Below are 20521 nucleotides of genomic sequence, written 5' to 3'. Positions count from 1 at the left end.
CACCAGCTGAACTGCTCCGACATTCCTAGCTTTCAACACTGAGATAACACAATGGAGAAGGCAGCAGCGTAAGTGTGCATAACAACCACGCCACTCTGGTTTACTGTGACTTTTCTGATCATCTCCCTAAAATGGTCTTCCCCTTCCTCCCAAATTCCTATGCTTTTAGCTTAAGATACTATTTAAGGAGACTTTGGCCATTTGTGGAGTTACTCAACCTTGCAAGGTTTCTCCCACATATAAAATAGGTATACTGAATACTAAACTTTTATTTGTTTTCTCCTGCTAATCTGTCTTTTATTATGGGGCATCTCTTAGCCAAGAACTTAGAAGGGAAGAGGGATAACTGCTTTGCCTCCCTTACAGTAGCAGAGTATTATTTAAATATAAACTCCCCTTGCCACTCCCCAAAGTATGGGTCTGACCTGTAAAGAAGAGGATTGGCATAATGTCAAAGTTTTTAACATTCATTTATCACATGAGTTTCTCTATATATGTTAATCTCTTAACAATATTATTGTTTACTAGACTTATTTTATCATATGGCACTTATAAATAAAATCAGCAAAATCACAGAGCAGATTTAAAAATAAGGTCCATAATCTTTCTAACTATAATAAATAGGGCAGCAAATATATTGTACAAGAGCATGATGGGAAAATGTGCTACAGTGTCTCCATAAATCAAATTTAGCACTTTGGTAGTTATTTCAGCACATTATTTCAGTAAATTAGAACCAGATACTTTAAAATAGAAACTTGTATAACTTTATGGCTCTGTAAAAGTCAGTATTCATGAAGTTGGCTGCTACTGTAATAGGTATTTAAAAAAGTGAGGGTAGCATCTGGGTACTATTCATCTTTGTTGTTCCCATGGTGCCAGCATTCTGTTGGGCAATTAGTAAATATTGGGGGATGGATGAGTGAAATCTCAGCAGGGATTAACAAGTACAAGTTAATTGGCAAGGAAATGTAATATGAATATTTATATTAACTACAGATAGACAAAGCCCTGCTAGCCCATACTTAGAAGTAAAACTATGCCTTGCCTTTTCTTTTAACTGTTAAATCTATGTATCTAAAATCAATAAATTTGAAGTAAAAAATATAGATCTAAAAAAAACTGTGATGACTAATATTTGTCATTTTTATGATACTAAGTTTTGAAGTAATCTGTTACACACCAACAAATAACTAAAATGGGGGGGGAATTAAGATATATAAAAAGAAGCAAATGGACCTTTTAGATATGAATAACACCTGAAATGAAAAATGTACTGTATGAGGTTAATAGCAGGTAGATACACCAGAAGAAAAGTTAGTGAACTTCAAGATAAAACAACAAAAGCTATCCAAATAAAGCACAGAAAAGATTTTCTCTCTCTGTCCTAGAAAAAAGGGGAGGGGTACAGAAACAATACTTAATGCATGACAGCTTGAAAATTCCAAATTTGATTAACTATAAATTTATAAATCCAAGAAGCATGATGAATGAACTACAAGCAGAATAAACCAATGAATATCTTAAAATCAGCCTAAGGAAAAAGATATTACATACAAATAAACAAAGGTTAAGATTGCTAGGAGACTTTTCCTCAGAACTCAAGAAAGCCAGAAAACAACAAAACAATTATTTTTAGATTGTGAAAGGAAAAAGAGACTGTCAACATACAATTCTGAATCCCATGAAACTATCCTTTAAAAATAAAGGGGGAATAAAGACATTTTTCAGAGAAAGAAAAGCTGAGAAAATGATTTGGTGACAGACTTAAAATACAATATTCACTAAGGAAGTAATTCCCACAAAAGAAAAATGATGGAAATTTGGATTAACACAAAGAAGGGATGAGAGCTAAAAGAGCACTTTTATAAGCATTTTTGATTTATTTTCATTTAAATTATAATACTCTCTAAAATAAAAATAACAACATAAAAGTATAACAACTGCACAAAAAATGTGAAAAATGGAACAATGCTGCTGTCATTGCATTATGCTAAGTAGAATAATAGTTGAAGGTGTACCATGATGCTACTGGCACCTGCTGCGAGCCCTAGAGCAGAGGCTGCCACCACCATGAAGTGACCAACCAGTTCTGCTCACTGTCTGCTTTTGAGAATAAAGGTTCACTGGAATACAGTCCAGCTTTTTTGTTTATGTGATATTGATGGGCTCCTTTTGCCTTATAACAGTACAGAGAGCTAGTATAGTATCCAAAGTCTAAAATATTTGCTATCTGTTTTGTTATAGACAAAGTTTGCTGATTATAGAGAACCAAAAAAACCTAAACAGAAGAAAACAAAACAAGAGGTATATTTAATACACCATGTTGGAGAAAACATGGAGTTCTAAAAATACCCAGTCTAAGCAGCTCTCCTCCTGACTGCCTGTGACTATGCAGGTGTTTCTTTTCACAAACCTTTTCCCTTTGCAAAGCAGCAGTGGCAGCTCTCCTGCCCACCTGTGACTATGCAGGTGCCTTTTTCCCCCTCATTTTACTAACAAACCTATCCTTTTAAAATATAAGAAAAAAAAACCAAAAAAAAAAATCAGTCGAAAAGAACATAGGAAAATGGAAAAAAGATACACAAATGTATGACACAAAAAGGAAAAAAACAAGTCAGAGCAGAGTTAAACCCAAGCATATAAATTATATTGAATATAAGTGGTAGAGATTATCAGGGTGGTATAAAAAAAAAGGATTCAGCTATATCTTATCTACAAAAACACCCATTCAAAGTATAAAGACACATAGGTTAAAAGTAAAAACTGGAACTCAATCAATCAATCTATAGGGTACACAATGAATTGTAAAAAAATTGTAAAAAAGCTGGAGTGGCTCTATTAATGTTATTTAAGCCAGACTTCAGTACAAGAAAATTATTAGAGTAGAAGACATTCATAATTATAATTGCAATTCATGAAAACATAACAATTCTATTGACATATGTATCTAAAGACAGAATTTTAAAATATGGAAAGAAAAAACTGATGGAACTGAAAGGATAGAAAACCCCAACTTAGGGGATTTTAATAAATTAATAGGATGAGTAGTCAGAAAATCTGTAAGGATATAGAAAACCTGAACACTATCAAATAATCTGACCCAATCAACATGGATCAAAAAAAAAAAAATCACAGGGAAATCAGAAAACATTTTAAACTGAATAAAAAAATCACAATGATATATAAAAAATAGTGGGATGCATTTAAAACAGCGTTTAGGGGCTAATATACAGTATTAAGTGCTTATAATAGGAAAGGAAAAAGGTCCCAAATCTGTGATCTATGTTTCCACCTTAAGAAGCTAGAAAAGATAACTCCAAAGTAAGTAGAAATAAAAGATTAATGCAGGAGATAGAAAATGGAACAAGTATTAGAGAAAAATCAACGAACCCTACAGCTGGTACTCTTAAAGATTAACAAGACCGGAGAGTTGGTGGACAGTGGGTGAGGCATGAAGTAGTGCTCCCCAAGTTATATAGGTATGTGAACTAATGGCAAATGAATAAAATCTGAGAAAAAAATCAATATAATTGATAAACTGAGCAAGAAAAAGACAGTGATGAAAACTCAATATTATGAATGAAAGCGGTAAATTACATATTTGTCATATACAAAAAAGAAAAACAGAATATTATGAGCAACTGTATACCAATAAACTCAATGGTATCGATGAATTATATCCCCTCCTCCCACCAAGTCACAAATTACCAAAATTGACTCAACTAGAAATAGGACTTCTGAGCAGTACTATTGCCTATTAAATAATTAAACACATAACTTTAAATACTTCCCCCACACAAAAGAATTTCAGGCCCAGATGACCTGACTTGTGAATTTTATTGGATATTTAAGGAAGAAATAATACCGATCTCACACGAATTCTTCAGAAAGTAGAAAAGGGAACACTTCCCAATTCATATTGAAGCAAGCCTTGCCGTCATACAAAGTCAAACAAAGCATTAACGTGAGAACAACAAAACTACAGACTACTTTTTGCAGATGACATTTTTGCCTGTGTAGAAAATTCTAAAGAAGCTACAAAAAGTTCCCAGAATTAAGGTCACAGTTACGGTCAATATCTAGAAATCAGTTATTTCTATGTATTTGGAATAAAAAAATTGAAAATAAAAATATGAGACCATTTTCAATAGCATAAAAATATGGAATTGAAATAAATATAATAAAATATAGATAAGACTTGTACTTGAAAAAGAAACACTGTTGAGAGAAATTAAAGATGCAATAAGTGAAGAAATTTACCATCCCATGGATTATAAGTTTCAACATTGTTAAAGTGTCAATTGTTTCCAACTGATCAACAGATTAAATGTACGCTCAATTAAAATCCCAGCAGGACTGATATAGAACCTGATTTTAAAAGGCATATGGAACTACATTAAAACAATTTTGGTAAAGAAAAAACAAAACAAGAGGACTCACCTTCCCTGACTTCAAGACCTGCTGTAAAGCTACAGGACCTCAGGACCAGCACATAAAGACACACAGATCCACTGAAGAGCAGACAGTACAGAAACAGAACCACATCAAGCAGGAAAGGATGCTCTTTTAAACAAATGTTGCTGGAACAACTGGACATCTAATTGGAAAATAAAAAAGAACTTTGACCCTGCCCTCATATTATAAGCAAATATTAGCTCGAAATAGACTATGGACATGAATATAAAAGCTGAAACTATTAAGCATCTGGAAGAAAACATAGATAAAAGCTCTTTGACACCTTGGGTAGGCAAAGATTTTTGAGATTAAGAGACACAAAAAGCATGACTCATAAATTTTAAACACTGACAAATTGAATTTCATCAGAATAAAAAAACCTTCTCTTTGTAACACACCATAAAAAAGGTAAGACTCCTTTGTAATAATACTCAAAATTCATCTATTTGACAAAGGACTTTTATTCAGATATACAAAGTACTCTTAAAAATGTTAATAGTAAGACAAACAACCCACTGGAAAACGGGTGGGGACTGTGGTGGCGTTAAACTTGAACAGACACTTCACAAAGGAAGATTCGCAAATGGGAAAAAAGCACAAGGCACTCAACATTGTTATCCAGAAAATGTAAGTGAAACCACATGCAATGCCCTGAACACCTATAAGTGGTCACATTAATGGACACACCACCAATTGCTGAAGGGGATGGATGGACTGAGGTCTTCTTACATGGGGTGGAAAATAGGAAACCACTTTTGAAAACCATTCGGCCGTTTTAAGGAAGTTCAGCATCCACTTTTCATATAACCCTACAATTCCACTCCAAGAAAAAAGAAAGCCAATGTCTACCCAAAGACTTTGCAGTATTGTATTCATTTGCTTTGAACCTGGGAGCAGGCCAAGTGTCCATAACAGGTGAATGGAGAAAGAAACCAGTCCATCCACATGGAGGACACCACTCATCAATAAACAGAACAAACCACACAGAGCCAGAGTCTATTTAAATGAAATTTTAGGAAAGGCAAACCCACAGTGACAGGGAGTGGATGATTGGTTGCCTAAGGTGAGGGGTGAGGAACAGACTGTAAAGTCTGTCGGAATTGCTCTATTGCTGTTCCTGCGTTAATTTAAAGAAGTGACATTTTCAAGACTGGCCCACTGAGAGCTTACTGTGCTGCCCCAACATCTGGGTCACTCAGCCCCAGCCCTCCCTGCTCCTTGTCTCTTCTCCCGCATGCCCAATTTCAGGCACGTAGAGGTCCCCTCTCCCACAGTTAGCCATCTCTCTTCCACCTCTGAGCCAGTGTGCATGTCACCCGGTTTCCACATGTGTGCTCCCTAGGAGCTTGCTATTCTCCAGCTCCATGTGTGCTCTTGTCCCTGGGTGCCTGATGGTCTCTCTAGCCCTCTCTTTAGCCAACCATGGCCAAGGGCAGCCAGGGACCTATGAGATTTGGCTTCCAGGAGGCCAAGGGTTTTCCATGGAAGAGGCAGAGAAGCACGCATTGCTCACACACCGAATGCTGGGAGAGCTTCAGCTAGACTGGCTGGTCCTCAGCCATCCTGAACCATCTCTAGCAGGCTTGGCCCCTGCCCTTGGCCCCCTGGTGCTTCCAGCTGCACTGGCCCCTTGCTTGGGCTCCTGACAGGAGTGGTTGTGGGGAAGGAGCAATGTGCAGGCTGTGGCAAAGGGAGAAAGCTATTTCTCTGGGGAGACTGAGCTGAGAATTGGTGCAGGGGGTGAGTAGACAAGTGTCAGGCCATCTTTCCCCCAGGAAACATGAACCAGTGTGTCCAGGGCCTGGCAGGAGCCACAGCGTGTCTACCTGTTGGACTTCAGGCCACAGTCTGCTGATCTGTAAGACAGGGTGACAGGAACTGCCCACTGCATCACTATGCAATCTGATTAGGATTGTTAATCATAAAGTCAGAGTACTCTAAAGCCCCCCCGCAGACCATAGTATTAGTGTTCCTACTGGATGAGCCAAACTTCATGCCCTGAAGTCTACTTACTGCTTACTGTTCCAAACAAATAAAATATAAGCTTGGAAAAGGTCACACCCCTAAACTAATAATCTAATTGGATTAACTCATAATCCATTAGGAACCTCATCTAGAGAAATAATCGGCGATGAAGAAAAAGATTTGTGTGAATGGGCAAGCGGTGTGATGCTCTTTTATTACAGCAAGTAACTAAATAAAATAAAGGAACTAGGCTGAATGTCCAACCACAAGGAAATATTTGAAATAAATTATGGCACAACCACAAAACAGCACATTATGCAACCATTAAACATCATCACTGTGAGGAGTATTTAATTGAGTGTAAAATGCTCATGATATAGTGTTAAATGAATGATGCAGGAAACAAAACTATATATTATGGTTCCTACTTTACCAGGATATATAAACATCAACATAGAACCTAAGTAGAGAACACAGAAAGGGAACAGACAGGCCACTTTCCTGTCTTCAGGTGATGGATTAAGAGCGACTTAAATATTATTCCATACATTTTCTTATATATTGATAGACCTTCTATACTATAATTACTTTTATAATTAGGAAGCCACAGGTATTAATGAATCTGTGTTTGATTGGCAGCCAGGGAGGTGACTTGAGTACCAGGTCTGCTTTTTCCTTAGGCACCACTGCAGGGCCTCTGCCTATGCCTGGCACTGGGAGACTCCCCAAGGGCCCTGCTGACTTTGACTCCTCACCAGCTTTCCCTGACCCTGTTCTCCTCCTGAATCCCATGGGGTGTGGCCCACAGCCCTGAATTCTGAGGCCTTGATCATGGCATCTTTTCACAGCCCCGGAGTTGAAAATAACTCTTTCCATTGCACTGTGTTGCCTGACACTGGTGGGAGACATTGACGGCTGAAAGGAGATGGTTCATTTTCATAGGAAGAAGCTGTCATCTATTCCAACCCTCATTTCATTCTTATTACTGCCAAGAAGTCACCAGCCTCTTCCTGAGCACCTCCAGTGACTAGAATGCAGCTCTCACTATTCATCAAGTCAGCCAGTTCTGTACGCATCTCTGCAAATTTCCAAGCCCAGGTCGGCAAGCATTTCCTTATCCTGAGCTAGGGGCTATGTCTCACTGCTGTGCAAGCCTAGCTCCAGGACCCAGAACAGCCAAGTCCTCCTCCACAGAATGGCCTAGCAAACACCGAGAAGTGGCAGCTTTGCCTGGAGCCCTCCAGATAAACAAGCTCAGGCCCCTAGTACCTCGTCACTGTGCCAGCATGTTTGGGCAGATGGGCTAGGGCCCACACTTTCTACGTGACCAACAAAGCTTCCGAATCATTCAAATTCCAGGCGGGCTCAGTCTGGCCTCCTCAGTTAAAGAAATGAGAGAGGTTTTGAAGTCAGCATGCATTAAAAGCAACTCCATTTGAAATTCAGGGACCCAAAAAAGGCAAATTCAAATTAAAGTGTCTATCTAGATCTCATTGTTGCAGGAGGAGATTGGAATGCTCCACAAGTCGTCCTTCCACAGCCGCCTGGTGAATGGTCCTGATTGCCTGTCAGGGGAGGACGTGGAGAGAGTGGTGAGTTTGCCCTCCCTGGACTTTGCAGGTGGGAGTCGATCAGTTCTCACTTCCTGCAAGGCTGCTCATGTATGCACAGGCTCACATGTCACCATTCCTCAGCCAGGCCTTGAGACCGAGACCACACGGCTGGGCACAAACAGCAAATATCCCTGCAGAAGAGGGATAAGGCCTCCTCCCAACCCTGGGTGTCAGACCCAGGCCCATCAATGGTGGATGAGCAGTTCTCTTGAAGTCTTGCTGCCAGGCCTGGCAGCCCTGGATTTGGGTCCTGGGTCAGAGTGGAGGTGAGGGGTCACCGGCTGCCTTGTCTGCCTGGGGACCCAGCAGCTGGCATCACACATGGCTAGGTTATGTACTTCCTCCAAAGGAGCCTGTATGCTGATGCCTGGGGATACGGGTTGGGGGCAGAGGGGAACAGCTCTCCAGGTCAACGGAAGCTGGGAACTAGCTCAGCAGCTCCCTGGCTGGCAGCCTGAGGGCCAACCCAGGCAGGGCCTGCTCTCCAGCCCTACCTCCTGGCCCATCAAAGCTCTCTGGGCGAAGTCTCTTGTGGGTCGGGCAAGAAAGGGTGTGACAAGTCAGGTCACAGCTAGGTCTCATTTATAGACAGGCTGAGGCCAGGCTCATGCAGAGAAGACCGAGGAGCCCTCAGGCCAGTATTTCTTCTGCTTTAAAAGCAATAGAAAATGAAGCAAAATCCTTTCTGTGACTCAGACAACTTGAAAACAGACACACTCCAACTTGGGTTCTAGGAATTGACTCAAACGCCTGGACCCCCCTGCATGAACTGATTAGATGTTACTGTCCTCCTGGTCCATAAACTAAGGTGTGAGCTCAGATGAAGACTCGGTGTCCTGGGGTCTCAATTATTCTGTGAAAATCGAGACAGAACCATGGTGTGCGGGGGAGGGTGAAAGGCTCATGGTTTGCTCCGACTTTTAGGTCTGAGCTTGGGGCTTGGGCTGGGAGGTCTGCTGCTTACTTGGCTGGCAAGATGGCACCCACCGGGGCAGTATCAGCCAAAGAGCCGGCAGCTGAGTGTCTTGTACCTGTACTGTTATGGTCTAGCCAGTATGAATCTACATTGTCACAACTGCCCAGTGGGGTAAGAGGCTCTCCTGAGGGTGCTTGGCTAACAAGAGGTAGCACAGGGTTTGTTTAAACTAATCTTGGCCAGACCCTGTGGTCCAGCTACACTTGGGGTGAGCCAGGGGACAAATGGAATTTCTCTACCACCTCCAAGACTCACCTTCAGTGCCGGGAGAAGGTACCCTCTCTCCCCCATATGCTTGATCCCTAGTAGGTAAGTTCTTAGGAGCACCTGCCAGACTTCAGTGCCATTTCCCCTCCTCCCCCACAAACATCTACCTTAGAGGCACAGGGAGGCACACAGGGTTATGGGCCCTGTTAGCACCACAGCCCTGGTAGGGGGCTGGTAAGTCATCTAGCTGGGTGTTCCCAGGTCCACATTTGCATTTCATTTGTAATTCTCACTTTAATCACACAGGGACTTTAATTCCAAAACATCACCAGATCTAAAAGCACAGGAAAGTGGCTGGCACAGCACTGGCACAGGGAATGTCTCAAGTGAGGGGGCAGACAGAGGAGGAAGGGTCACGAGTCTGGCACAGGAGGACTGACGCAGGTGCTGGAGTGGCAGTGGCCCTGTAAGAACAGGACCTTGGGGGCTCCGTGGCTCGCTCTCCCACCGTTTCTGTGAACCCACTCCTCATTTAACCCTTTGTAACCTTGGGTTGTCTCGGTATTAGGATCGGGGGTTACCACACATGGAGACAACAAAGTACAAAACTACCTGGATCAATCACACGTCCATAGCAAACTCCATTAGACCATCACACCAACCATGAGGGTCTTGAAACAGGTGATGGAGTGGGAAGCCCCTCCTGCTGCCTAGCCAGGGTGGTGTTCCTGACATGGGGCCCTAGACTGCGGATAAAGCCCAGACCATGTGTCATCCCACTTCGCCACCTGGAAGTCATGGGCGTACCTTAAAATTCCTCCCTGATGCCCCTCTGTCCCAACTCATGGAGATGAGAAAGAGCTTAATGGGGTCTGAAGTTCAAGCCGTGGCAGAGTGCCAGGTGAAGGAGACCACAGCACATTAGTGTCACTGAGGTCTTGTGTCTTGGGACCCATGGGGCTGGTTTCAGGTCATCTGACAAGGAGAGCTGTCGCATGGAGACAACTCCTGCTTCCAGAATTTGTGGGTTGGAGCTGGGGTTTCAAGATGCCATGAGCGGGTGAGGGGTTCCAGCACAGGGCAGGGCTAGGTCTTCCCGGTCCCTAATTCCTTCCTCCTCTAGCTAAAGCAGTTGCCATGGTAACCTGTGCTGTTTCAGGCTTCGCTGCCCAGCTCTAGTCCAGTGCCACTGGGGATGCTGGGGCTGTAGCTCAAGTGTCTCTTCTCTCAACCTGTCCAAGTCCTTCTCCCAGGTGACTCTGTGCCAGGTGCTGTCCAGTGGAGGTGTGAGAAAGAGGAAAAGAGCATTGGGGTAGCAGAGGACTCCCAGGAGGCCCTCCCCTCCTTGATGGTGGACCCCTTCTGCCTCTGCTGCCCTTGTGGGCTGCCTCCTTGCCTCCTGCCCCATTCAGTGTGCTGCAGGGGTCTGCGGCCTGGACAGCCATCAGACCAGCAGTACCGAGGCGGTTTACCCCAGGTGCTGTGCTGGGGCAGTGAGGGAGGCACGGAAAGGTGCCTGCTCTGAGCATGATGAGCACCCGAGGGTGGTGGGGAAACCTGCTTGTTTATATCCTGTGTTAAGAGAAAAGAATAGGCAGCTCGAAGGTCACACCACACCCACAGAAAGCAAATGGAACACTTCTTCAGGGAGCAATACACCCTGCACAGATCTCAACCTGTGCCAACATGCCCCAGCTGGCCGCCAGGTCCCTGGTTCATGAGTCTATGGTCCTTGGCTGGAGTCACGCTATGTTAGGGGACAGGGCTCTGAGGAAGAGTGGGAAGACCACATCCTGTCAAACACAGACAGGAGAGCCTGTCTGGAAAGCTTTCCAGGGTGAGCAGGCCACTGGCAAGCCTGATATACCTGAAGGGCCTTGGTCTGGGGCTCTATCCCCCTAATACCAAACAACCTTGGGTCAGACCCTGTTCTGCTCATCCCCAGCGCCCAACAACCAGGGGTCATTTGGAAGAGGCAATGAAGGGGCCGGTGGTTTGTTAAAGGACCCTGAGAAAAGCCAGGACAGGGAGGAAAGGGGTACCCACAAAACTGCAGCTGTGTCCCAGGTACCTCAGCCGGTGATTTATCCCCTGTGAGGCCCTGGCCTTGTGTTAAACTACACACTCATACCGCCAGGTCTGCTCTTCCTGTCACAGGGAACTTTCTGCCCTGGGAACTTTAGGATGGAGGAACACCCTTGAGGACCAGAGAAAGAGAAGGGCTTGGAGGAGAGACAGGGCCATGAACATGATCCTGCCCACACGGAGTTTCTAAACCCACCCACCTCCACAGGTTCCCTCACGTGGACCAGGGCAGTATAGACCCTTTCCAAGAACACTCTGGGGGCTGTGAGGAGCATTTCTTGCCTGGGGAGGGATGGGAAGGCGGTAGGCCCTGCTGGGGTGCTGGCTGAGAGCTCCCGCTTCTCCCGAGCAGGCTGGGCCGGCAGCTCTCCACCCCCGCAGCCAGGCCGCCCGTCTCCTCTCCAGTGGAGCTGTGTGGGGCAGCGCAAAACCCTCAATTATCCCCACGCACATCTGCAGCGCCTACCCGACTGGAAGAGCACTTAGCTATTTCTAACTGCCTTCAGCCCCCTTCCTGCCTGAAAATCTTCTTGGGGAAACTAAAGTGGCCAGGAGGTTGTCATTTCATGCAATCCTTCCCAGCCTGATTCACTTGCCCTGTGCTGATCTGTGGTGCAGCCCCCAAGCGCAGTGCCCTGAGGCAGCCCTGGAAATGGCAGGGTGGGCTTGGCAGGTCATTTGGCCCTGCACCCCCTGGGCTGGTCTCTGTTCCTGCAGAATCTCATCAGGGCCACAGTACGCATTAAGAACCTTCCTTGTGGCCCTAATGAAAACTGGGCTGGCTGGGAAGCTGCTGTGAACCCAGAAGGCAGGGTGAGAAGGATCCAGAGCTTCTGGAACAAGCTCCCAATACAGGTGGGGAGAGTGAGCCCCACAAGAGTGCAGTGACCAACCAAGGGCACTCACTTGGGGCCAGGAAACGCAGAGAAGAGAAAGATGCTTAATGGATGGGCAGGCTGGGCCCATGGGAGCTGCCTGGAGCTCTGCCCTGCTATCCCATGAGGAGTTCTGCTGCCAGGGAGAGTTCCTCACTGTCAGGGAGCCTGCAAGCAGCCCTGGAGAGAAGGCAAAACACTAATTCCCTAGAGGGGATTACATAGGAGGGGTGCCAGGCAGGGACAGGCCTTAGCACACATGTGCACACATGGACTCCCAGGCTCTCCGAGTTTAGAAGAAAGCAACAAGGGCCACTCAGTCTGGCTCCCTTGATGGCCTCTTATGCCCTCAGGGCTGAGTTAGTCTCCCTTCTCCTTGTCTTCTCTCCCACAGACACACTGGGGATTGGTGTGACATCTGATTCACTAAAGCCTTGGAGGATTGAGTTTGCTGAAGACAGGAAATCATGACTTTTGCTTTGCCCAACAGTGGTGCCAGCTGTGGCCAGAGCAGGTCCTCTGCCATGTGCCAGGACATTATGGGGAAGTTCCTAGGGAGTATGCCCCCAGGCCAAGAGGACCTGGACTGCCTCTCCTACCTCCCCACTTAAGGTCTCTGTACTCTTTGGAGGCCAGTGAAGCCTAATGACACAGAACTCCCCTTTCAGGCCTTTTACTCACAGTCCTGTCTGTTCCATGGGCAAAAGAGATGGTCTAGAGACCCTAAGGGCAATGGGAGAGGAATAGCATTGGGTTGAGGCTTGCCCAAAATTCCTCCCCTGTTCTCCCCAGGACTTTGTGGTCTCCTGTCAGAGGCTCTGTCTCGGCATCTGATACTGGCAAATAGTTCCTGAGGCAAGCTCTGGTGGAGGACAGGGGGGCCTGAGGCCTGGCCAGGTTCTGGGTTTGAGGGGATGGGGTTCCTATTCCCTTGTTCACATCCATACAAGCACTGAAGGTCTCACTTAGGCAAAGGTGCAAGGCTGGGCCTGCTGAGGACCCAAAGACATGGCGTGGCTCCTGCCCTCCGAGCACACCAAAACTAGCAGAAAAAAGGCCACCCACAAAACCATCAACCAAATGGAAAGTGACCTGTGTCCTGAGAGGGGTTTTAATGGAAGATGGGGTCCCATCACTTGGGCACATAGGACATCTTCCTGGAGAAGGTGTGTGGGACCAGATCTGTGCCTTGCTGTTGGGCTGGTACAAACTCACCAGGGCCCAACTGTAGGATGTACAGAGCGACTCAAGTCAGGGGAGACAGAAATGGGGATCCCATGGGACAAATATGGGTATAGATGAGCTGCTTCTGTCTGCTGAGGGTTCACTTCTCACAAACAAAAGCCCAGAAGATCCCAAAACTCAGCATGGACGCACTTGGGGCATGCCTTGTGTCAGGCATTGTGGTGGGTACTGTACAGACTTGAACTCCTGCTACCCTAACTCACAGATGAAGAGACTGAGGGGAAGGGCAGTGCGAGGGCACTGATCCTCATACTTCAACTCTAAGTTTTATGCCTTTCCTTGGCATCACTATGGCTCCTGGTCCTGGGGCAATGAGACACCCAGGCCCACCAACTGGCTGCCTTTACCAGGTCCAGGAAGGAGCTTTTGGTCCTGCCTCCAAATTGGCAGTTCTTCATGGCCTCATTTAATGACCCCCATAACCCAGTGAGGCCTGAGGGGTGAAAATGCAGCCTGGGGTGCAACGCACCACTCTGCATTGCACATCAGAGTGTGGGGCCAGGAGCACACTTTGCGTCACTGAGCGCCCTGCTGTGTGAGCCACTTCTCCGAGGGGGTCAGCTCTGCCCCTTCACTCCCCATCCCAGGGACTCTCTTCTCTTTTGGAGGCAGGGGGTGGAGGTGGGCACAAAGACTCAAAGGTGGAGGATGAGCAGGTATTCCTGCTAAGCTTGGGGTACTAGAGGGCCACACTGGGATGGCACCCCAGTCTGTTCAACAACATCCTGCCATGCCCGAGCCAAGGGCAGTTAAGAAGCTAGGAGGCTACTGTGTGGTTAGGGCCAGAGATTAAGGTGTTGGAAGTAGCAGTGCCAAGGTCCCTGTGTGGGGAAAGGACTAAAAGTCCAGCTGATCTGAGACTTGTAGGCAGAAAAGGACACACAGCTGGATGGACAGAGTGCATCATGGGTAAAGACAGACAGCAACAAGGCCCCTGCAGACATCATTTTAAAAAGACATGCAATAGCATATAGAGTGGAACCCACGGTCCTGGTTTTGGACACTGAACATACCCGCAACCATACCTTCATGAGCGAGACACGGTGGGAAACACATCGCAAAGGCAGCAGTGGTGGGCTCTTGGTGGTGGGATTATGAATGAGTTGTGTTCTACTTTTGGATATTCACTACTTTCAACTACCTATAGATATTAAATACTTTGGAATGTTATCCTTTGAATAAGATTAATTACTTCCAGAAAAAACTCTTCTCATAACTTATAACGTTGGCTATGAGGAGCAATATGTTAAACAGTGACCATTCATAAAAACTGTACATTCTGCTTATTTACGTAATCTTGGCAAGAAAAAAAAAAAAACATGGGATTTCTGCAACGTGTTAAATTAACACCCACAAGTAACCCTGAATTATTCAAGATGATACAGAATTATCTAAAGTGAAGAAGTATATTTCTGGCAGTTTATTTACTTTAGAGCCTTTGAATGTATGAATATATTACTCATTTGAAAGTTTAAGAGTTTCACAAAGTGTAAGAATGGATGAACATGACCTAAGAAGACCAAGTAATCAAAAAGAAATGCTGTGATCTTTAGGTGTGTGCGGTCCCCCAGCTGAGACACAGCTCTGACTCAAGATGGAGAGACACGGGCTGGAGAAGGTAGGTTGATGACCGGACAGTTGGCACCAGAGCCAGATGAGCACCCTCAGGATCCTGCACCATCCTGAAGCAGCCACCCCATGGTGGTGCCAGGTGTCTCTTCACCCTGATCTCATGTGACATCCAGTGGGACAGCCTCCCCCTTACCCTCCTGCCTGACACTAAAAATCCAGTTCTGCTCTGGAGCCCAGCTCACCGCATGACTGTCCTAGCCCAGAAGCCTGGAAGCCACCGTAGGCCTTGACTCAATGTACAGTTCCACCAGGTTGAGCTTCTTCCAACTCAGAGGGTTCCGCTTGGGGAGCCCACCTCACCCCCACAGGTGTCACACCCTCCTGTCTATCTGTGGTTCAGCCTGACCTCTCCTGTAAATTTGAAGGGCATTCACGCCATTGCTCCTGGTGTACCTGAGAGCCAGGGCTTTTCTCCTCACCCCATGTGCCCAGTGTCACACTGACCATCCCTCTGGCCATGGTCTAACTGCACACTGAGGCAGCCCCGTGGCCTAACAATGATTTCAATGATTTCATCCAAAGACTTCATCCCTCTTGGGGGCACTGCACACACTGTATATCATCAGCCACCTCCACCCATTCCAGGAATGTTGACACCTAGAAGTCAAGACACGAAGACATGGGGACCGAACACCCAGCATGAGACCCCAGCTGCAGGGAGAAGCTGGAGGTGGCCAAGGGTCAGCAGTCAACTTCTGAAATGTGTGCCTTCATCAGGAGGGAAGGGCTTGACTTCCTCCCTGACCAGAGAGAGGGCAGGATCCTACCTTGAAGATGAGACAGTCATTCTTGTGCTCGGCGTACATGGAGGTGAGCCGGTACTGGCTCTCTGTGGTGATATCGATCTGGTAGCCCGTGAGTGTGTAGCAGACCTTGCGGAACTCCTGGATCTTGGTCTGGAAGACCTCCTTAAGTCGCTGGTTTTTCAGTTCAGCGCTTTCCACTTGCTTCTTCAGCTCTGAGGGAGGAGGAAAAAGAGGAGGTGAAATTGCCAGCCTGGCTAGAGATGAAGGGGCAGCTCTGGGGCCAGAAGCCTAAGGAAGGGGCAGCATACAGAAAAGCAGGTTGCAGGGTGGGGCGGACAAGGCCCTAAGGTGACAGCTGCTGGGGACGGGAAGGCTGCACTACACCAACTGGGCTATGCTCCCCGTTACCAAAGGAAAAGAACAAGCTGTAAGCAGCCTGACCTTTGGGTGGTACTAATGGTGACACTATTACATTAAAAGTAGGAACTCCACAGAAAAGTGACTCAAAGAAGATATTGAACAGACATTGAACAGAGAGCCCCGGCTCTGGGCTCCAAATTTTACACCTCACAAGTGGGCTCTCGAGGCAGAAGGATGTCAGGCAACAGTGACAGTCATGAGAGTGGGCTGGTAATGGAGGGCATTTGTTCACTGCCTTGCTCATCAGCAGCGTTCAGGCAAGAATGTTCTGGGGGGGGGGGCACTGACATCATATCATATCATATCATATCATATCATATCATATCATATCACATCACAATGTCTTAGGGGTTCCTCTGCTGGCCCCCTGGAGACATACCACTTCTAGTTTACAAAGCACCAGGAGAAACCGGCTGCGTGCGGCTATCAGGAGGAAATAGCAATTACCATGAATCCTTCACCCAAGGTGCCTTCTGAGTAATTAAACCTCGATTATCCCCCACTAATCTGCAAGACTGGCTCCACTAAAGGTGCATGGGGTTGTCTCCCAGGCCAGGCACTACTTGGCCGGTCTGTCTGAAGCAGACCATGGGACACCCTCTAGGGTCTGGGGCTGTCCCGGGTGGGACAGGAGCTCAGCTGAACGAGGGGGATTGTGGAGAATACCCAGGCCTCAGCGCTGGTCAGCTGGGGTATGAACCCTGCTCTCCTGTAGGCTATGAACCCCAGGAGCCCCAACTATGTCAGAGACAATAGTTCCAGCTCCTCAAGCTACACACAGGAATCAGGCAAGGCTGGCCTGAATTAGAGACTAGAATGAAAACCACAGGGTCACACTCAATAGGCACCCAAAGGTGCTCCCCAGGGGAGGAGTGTGGGAAAAAAGGCTTTCAGGCCAAGTTCTTACGGACAGACACAAGGACAGGAGCAGGAAAGGCGGGTGCAGTCCTTGGTTAGTATGAGTATGTGCACTGTAGGGGCCAGCTGAAGATGCAAGATAGTGTCTCTCCTGGGGGAGGAGGGGGTCAGGACACATGGGAGCCTGTATTCCAGGGGAGAAGGCCAGTGGAGACCAGGGGACATGAGGCCCTGAGAGAGCACTGTTTGGCCATACATAAGTAGCAGAAGCAGGACTATCCAATGCAAGGACCAAACTCTCAACAACATCCCCGTCTCACATGCTCTGGAACAAGCCAGCGTCTGCTTGCATCCTCTGTCTTGTCTACGCAGCCTGCAGCTCTGCAGACAGCTTGATGGGGCTATGTCCTGGTTCTGAATAAGGCATCCTAATCTAGGGCTCAGCTCTCCAGGCTCTCCACTGTCCATGCACTTGGCAAACGTCTTGCCCTCGCCTGCCCCCCATTAATCACTAGCTTTAAGGCCCCGGAGGACATTGTTATTCTGGAGCTGAGAGTCTCTCCATCAGGACGCAGGCTTGGAGACCTTGATTAATCGAGTAATCAGACTATGAAATCAAAAGGGTAGTCGGAGGCTCTGACCCCAAAGCTCTTCCGTGTCCCTCAGCCACCGCACCTAAGATGGATCTACAAGCAGGAGGAAAACCCACTTTACAGAGAAAGTCTCTGGCCATACTGCCCAGGTGATATTTTACCATCACAGACTGAATTGCCTTAATGGATCTCAGATGTCCATTGGGAAAAATTAAATTTTGGTAATAAACTCAGCCTGACCTTGGAGAAGTTACAGAAATGCCGATTATTATGCAGTTCAGATTCCCCATGAGCAGAGAGCTTAGCTGATGAGGCCAGACCTGTGCTGGTCAGTGTGAGGATCCCAGGCAAGCAAGGCGGTGAGCAGGGGGAGTGGTGAGGCATGTTGGCCGCCAGAGCTCACCTGCCACCATGCTTACTGGGCACCTGCTATGAGCCAAGTGCCAGGCACCCAGGGAAGCCATTTCCCACACCGTGCCTGGCACAGAAGGCAGGTCTTCTGTTGTCTGTGATGGGCAGAACATGGGGCTGGTGAGGAGAATGGCTTCCTCAAGCTCTCACGACCTCTCAGAGGTGGAAGGCTCTGACCCCAGCCTGCCTGGTCCAGGAGGAACACAAGGGATCCAACTTTCAGGAGAAGCATACCTGCACACCTGCACACTTCATGTAGGGGGCTGGGGCGGGGAACTGAACTCTCGCTTTGATTTGGGGCACAGAGGAGTCAATGTTTTGACCTCCCCACTATTCTTGTAGTTCAACTACTTACATAAATGTGAATGAATTATTCACATGACGGTCAGATTAAATAAATAAAAGATGTGCCTTCTGCCTTAGAAACATCACTCTCATGCAGACTCTTCCCAGAGGGAGAACAGGTTTCCGGGGGCGAGGGAGGGGGCAGACCTGTGCTGGTCAGTGTGAGGATCCCAGGCAAGCGAGGTGGTGAGCAGGGGGAGTGGTGAGATGTGTTGGCCGCCAGAGCTCACCTGCCACCAAGAGACAAGCTCAGTTGGGTCTGATGGTGCTGTCTGTCCTGTAAGATATAGCTCAGTGAAGGGCTGGCAAGCTCTGAGCTGACGTGTATGCAATTACCCAGCACAGGGCCGTCCAGCTCCCTCAGTGTGCGGTGCCCTTAGCCCAGAGTCCAACTGGCCACAGCCCAGTGGGCCCATGGGAAAAGAGGGAATACCATGTAAGTGGTATTCAGATGTGTCTCTGGGGCCCAGAGATCAGAGCTCCAGAGGTTAAAACCCCTGTAGACCTGGCTTGCACCCACCTTTAGGCCCAAGGGGACAGTTGCCTCATCAAAACCCAGCAGCCATTGTCAGGCCTGACCTGCTGGTGATGACCAGAGTAGGCAGAGCTAGTGGAGTGGAAAGGGCCCTGTTAGGATTGCTGAGAGCTCCAGGGCCTCCCTGGCTGGGGTAAACTGCCCATAAACTCTAGGGCCCAAACACCTCACCTCCCACGTGCTGTACTCTTACTCCTAACACCTCCCCAGCCCTTTACACAGCTGTGACACAGGCCTAGCAGAGGGCTCTCATTGTCTTGGTGAGGCATGAGGGAGAGAAAAGGGAGGATGGTGGGCACATGGGTGTCAAAGGAGAGAGGACATGACTTCTGAGCCCAGGTGAGGAGGGTGGGCAGAGGCTTCGGGATGGTCACTGAGGTCAAGGGCAGCTGAGCCCAGTCGGAGCAATGCCTTCTGCTCTTGGGCCTGTGGGGTGGAGCAAGCCCAGGCTTACTGACTGTCGCCAGTCACGTCCACAGGACATGCTATGTCCACTTAACCACGTCAACCCTCCACTCCCCCTCCACCATCTCAGCCAACACCTGACTCCAGCAGGAATCACCAAGGCAGCTGTGAAAGTTTTGTGGGAAGGGCACAGAATAAAAATAAATTGCATGCTATTATGTAAAGGCTGGCAGGAGAGAGTGGCTTTGCCCCCGAGAGTGCAGATGTCAGGATAAAGGAGCGTTTGCAGGCATATTTCTCTGGAGAGCCCGTTCACAGTCTGAAGTGTGGAGAAGTTTTTTCCTGGGGGTGGGCAGAGCAGGTGAGAAGCAGGCAGAGGTTGGCTGGGTCTCTGCAGGATATCCAGTCAAGGGTTTGGGGGTCCAGCAGAACCCAGTATTGCCTCTATTCCATGGAAAGTGCAAGTATCATGGCAATTCCAGTCCCTTCATAGCACTTTGCAGGCAAAAGGGCAGGAAGACGGGTAGTGGCAGTGGCAAGGGTCTATCCTACCCAGTCACTAGCAGCTCCACTAGCTCCAGATCAGACCCAACCTGCTGCCCCACGGTCAGGGCAAGGCTTTTAGAGGAGGAAGCCCCCAACATCCATCACTCCACCTTTCACTCCTTGGTGCATGGTGGCACAAGTAGACAGGAGGGAGCAGGGATGCTTTTAAAGCTGCAAATTGTTCTTAGGAGAGCAGCCTTCGGGGCTGCTTGTCTATTTCCCTCTTTTCCCGTGGGCCTACTGGGCTGTGGCCAGTTGGACTCTGGGCTAAGGGCACCGCACACTGAGGGAGCTGGAGGGGCCCTGTGCTGGGTAACTGCATACATGTCAGCTCGGAGCTTGCCAGCCCTTCACTGAACTATATCTTACAGGACAGACAGCACCATCAGACCCAACTGAGCTTGTCTCTTGCTTCCATCCCAGGACCTCTCAAGGCACAGCTCCATGTGCCTTGGGCTGGCCAGACCCACTTCTGAGTCTAGAATGATTCTAACTATAAACCTCACTGCTATCTGCAGGCGTGGTTCGGCTCAGCTAATGTGGGGAAGCTAGCACCTTTAGTGTAGACAACTCGTGTGGGAGAGCTGAAGTCCACACTAGAGCTGG

General features: G+C 47.6%; 1 protein-coding gene across 1 annotated transcript in view; it reads right to left on the bottom strand.

The window, feature by feature from the left end:
• MAD1L1 (mitotic arrest deficient 1 like 1) overlaps positions 1-20521 on the bottom strand; it is a gene marked incomplete at both ends in the record, with an annotated part of 349706 nt that overhangs the window by 38470 nt on the left and 290715 nt on the right. The window contains one exon of the mRNA XM_084250129.1: positions 15824-16014. Within this exon, the coding sequence (XP_084106255.1) occupies positions 15824-16014 (191 nt within the window). The remainder of the gene's footprint in view (positions 1-15823; positions 16015-20521) is intronic.

Source organism: Talpa europaea (assembly GCF_964194135.1).
Source record: "Talpa europaea genome assembly, chromosome: 12".
Taxonomy (NCBI): domain Eukaryota; kingdom Metazoa; phylum Chordata; class Mammalia; order Eulipotyphla; family Talpidae; genus Talpa; species Talpa europaea.
Note: the sequence above shows the minus strand (reverse complement) of the source record. Positions and strands in the feature narration are given on the sequence as shown.